The sequence below is a fragment of the Echinococcus granulosus genome (genome assembly GCF_000524195.1).
Source record: "Echinococcus granulosus chromosome Unknown EG_S00048, whole genome shotgun sequence".
NCBI lineage: Eukaryota > Metazoa > Platyhelminthes > Cestoda > Cyclophyllidea > Taeniidae > Echinococcus > Echinococcus granulosus.
In genome coordinates, this window is record NW_020170428.1 from 563,303 (window position 1) to 564,851 (window position 1,549).

At 49.1% G+C, this 1,549-nt stretch overlaps 1 protein-coding gene across 1 annotated transcript in view; it reads right to left on the reverse strand. All coding sequences in view use genetic code 11, as the record gives it.

Annotated features, from left to right (window-relative positions):
- The window catches only part of EGR_05972 (hypothetical protein), a gene marked incomplete at both ends in the record, with an annotated part of 1,671 nt that extends 1,004 nt beyond the window's left edge, over window positions 1-667 (reverse strand). The window contains one exon of the mRNA XM_024495221.1: window positions 395-667. Coding sequence (XP_024350440.1) covers window positions 395-667 — 273 coding nt within the window. The remainder of the gene's footprint in view (window positions 1-394) is intronic.
- Between the last annotated feature and the right edge of the window lie 882 nt (window positions 668-1,549).

Consider the following 1,549-nt stretch of genomic DNA (forward strand, 5'->3'; position numbering starts at 1 on the left):
ATTCCAATAGGAGTTAAGCAGATCTGCCTACCTCTTTGTCATTGGTTGGATGTCCGCCATCCAGCCAATCAATTTATGATCTTCTCCACATTACTTCCAAACCCATTCAATGATTTCTCCACCTGTAATCCTCACTGCTATACCAATCTCAACACAATCACTTGCAATAAAGTGCGCAAACCGTCAAGCCTTCGGCTTCCAACCTGTGCAACTGACCCCATGGAGGAGCTACCCCACTCAGTCGGTCAGCTGCGTGACCCCTCTACCCATGACTCATCAATCCGACAGGGCTTGTGACACTGCCACAAAATCACTCAAGTCAGCATGCCATTCCACCACTGCGTTCATCGCCAAGTGCATCCTATCTCAGAAGCCTACATTCTAAGCCGCATACCTCATGTCCCAACTCACTTTCACCTCGCCTCCAGTGATCACCACTGTCACTCATTCCACCTTCGTGGGTGATCGCTTTGTACACGATCAACAAAATGGGAGATCCATGTCGAGGAAGTGGGCCAACACCAAAGTGAATACAGAAGAAAGCACACCGGCATTTATTTGGTTGGGGTTGACTGCCTAACTGACTGACTGACTGACTGATTGACTTGACAGTAGAATGATGCGTCTTTGGACTCTCGTCACGCCACCAACACCAATCGTCTCCCATCTCTCCTCCACACCAATTACCAAGCAGCCCAATGACCTCCTCATTTCACCGCACTGCTTGTCCACTTAACTCCCGTGCCACATCAGTGCTGGTGCAGTGAGAATGATGCACCAGCCTTCCCACATACTGCGATCAAGCAAACCAAACGTCTACATCACTCGGATAGTCAGTCAGTGGATAGGAAGAGGGCGAACAACCTGCAGAACAACAATTGCTACTTGACTGCTTCACACCGGATCGCATTTCCCCATTTCGCTTGTGGTAGCGAGCAACTATGCAGCACAATGTGTGGTGATGAGTGAGGTGTTCTGCCGTCTACAGCGTTCTAACTGAATCTCCACACACCTCTCGGTATTTACAGGACACTTCAAGCACATGACACCAACAGGACGCTCATCCACTCAGGTGCATATTGTAGGCATCTGTCCTGGGGCCATTACCACCGTAATAGCTCCAGTCCACTGCACACCACTCACACTTCTGTGAATATACAACCAGTTTGTCTAACACCTGCCCAACCCCACCTGTCTACTCGGCGACACATCATCTCGCATGAATTTGCACAAGACACGAGCCCGTCTGCACCATCTGCGACAACAGCACAGTTGTCTTGTAGAAGTGATTGGGACTTCGAGAATCGAGTACACATTAGACATCAAGACAGCTTGTTTCTGGTGAAGTCGGTCGTTTTAGGATGATTCGCACATACGGACACACCTTTCCACACCAAAAATTGGCACAAGTCAAGCAAACGATGGGATGATGAGAGCAGTGTGGAGGGTGGAAGGTGGCCATTTTGGGAAGTGAATTGCCCTTTCCACTCCTTTCAACTCCATCTCTTTATTCATGCACTGAAACATCCTGGTTTTGCGTGAACACCCT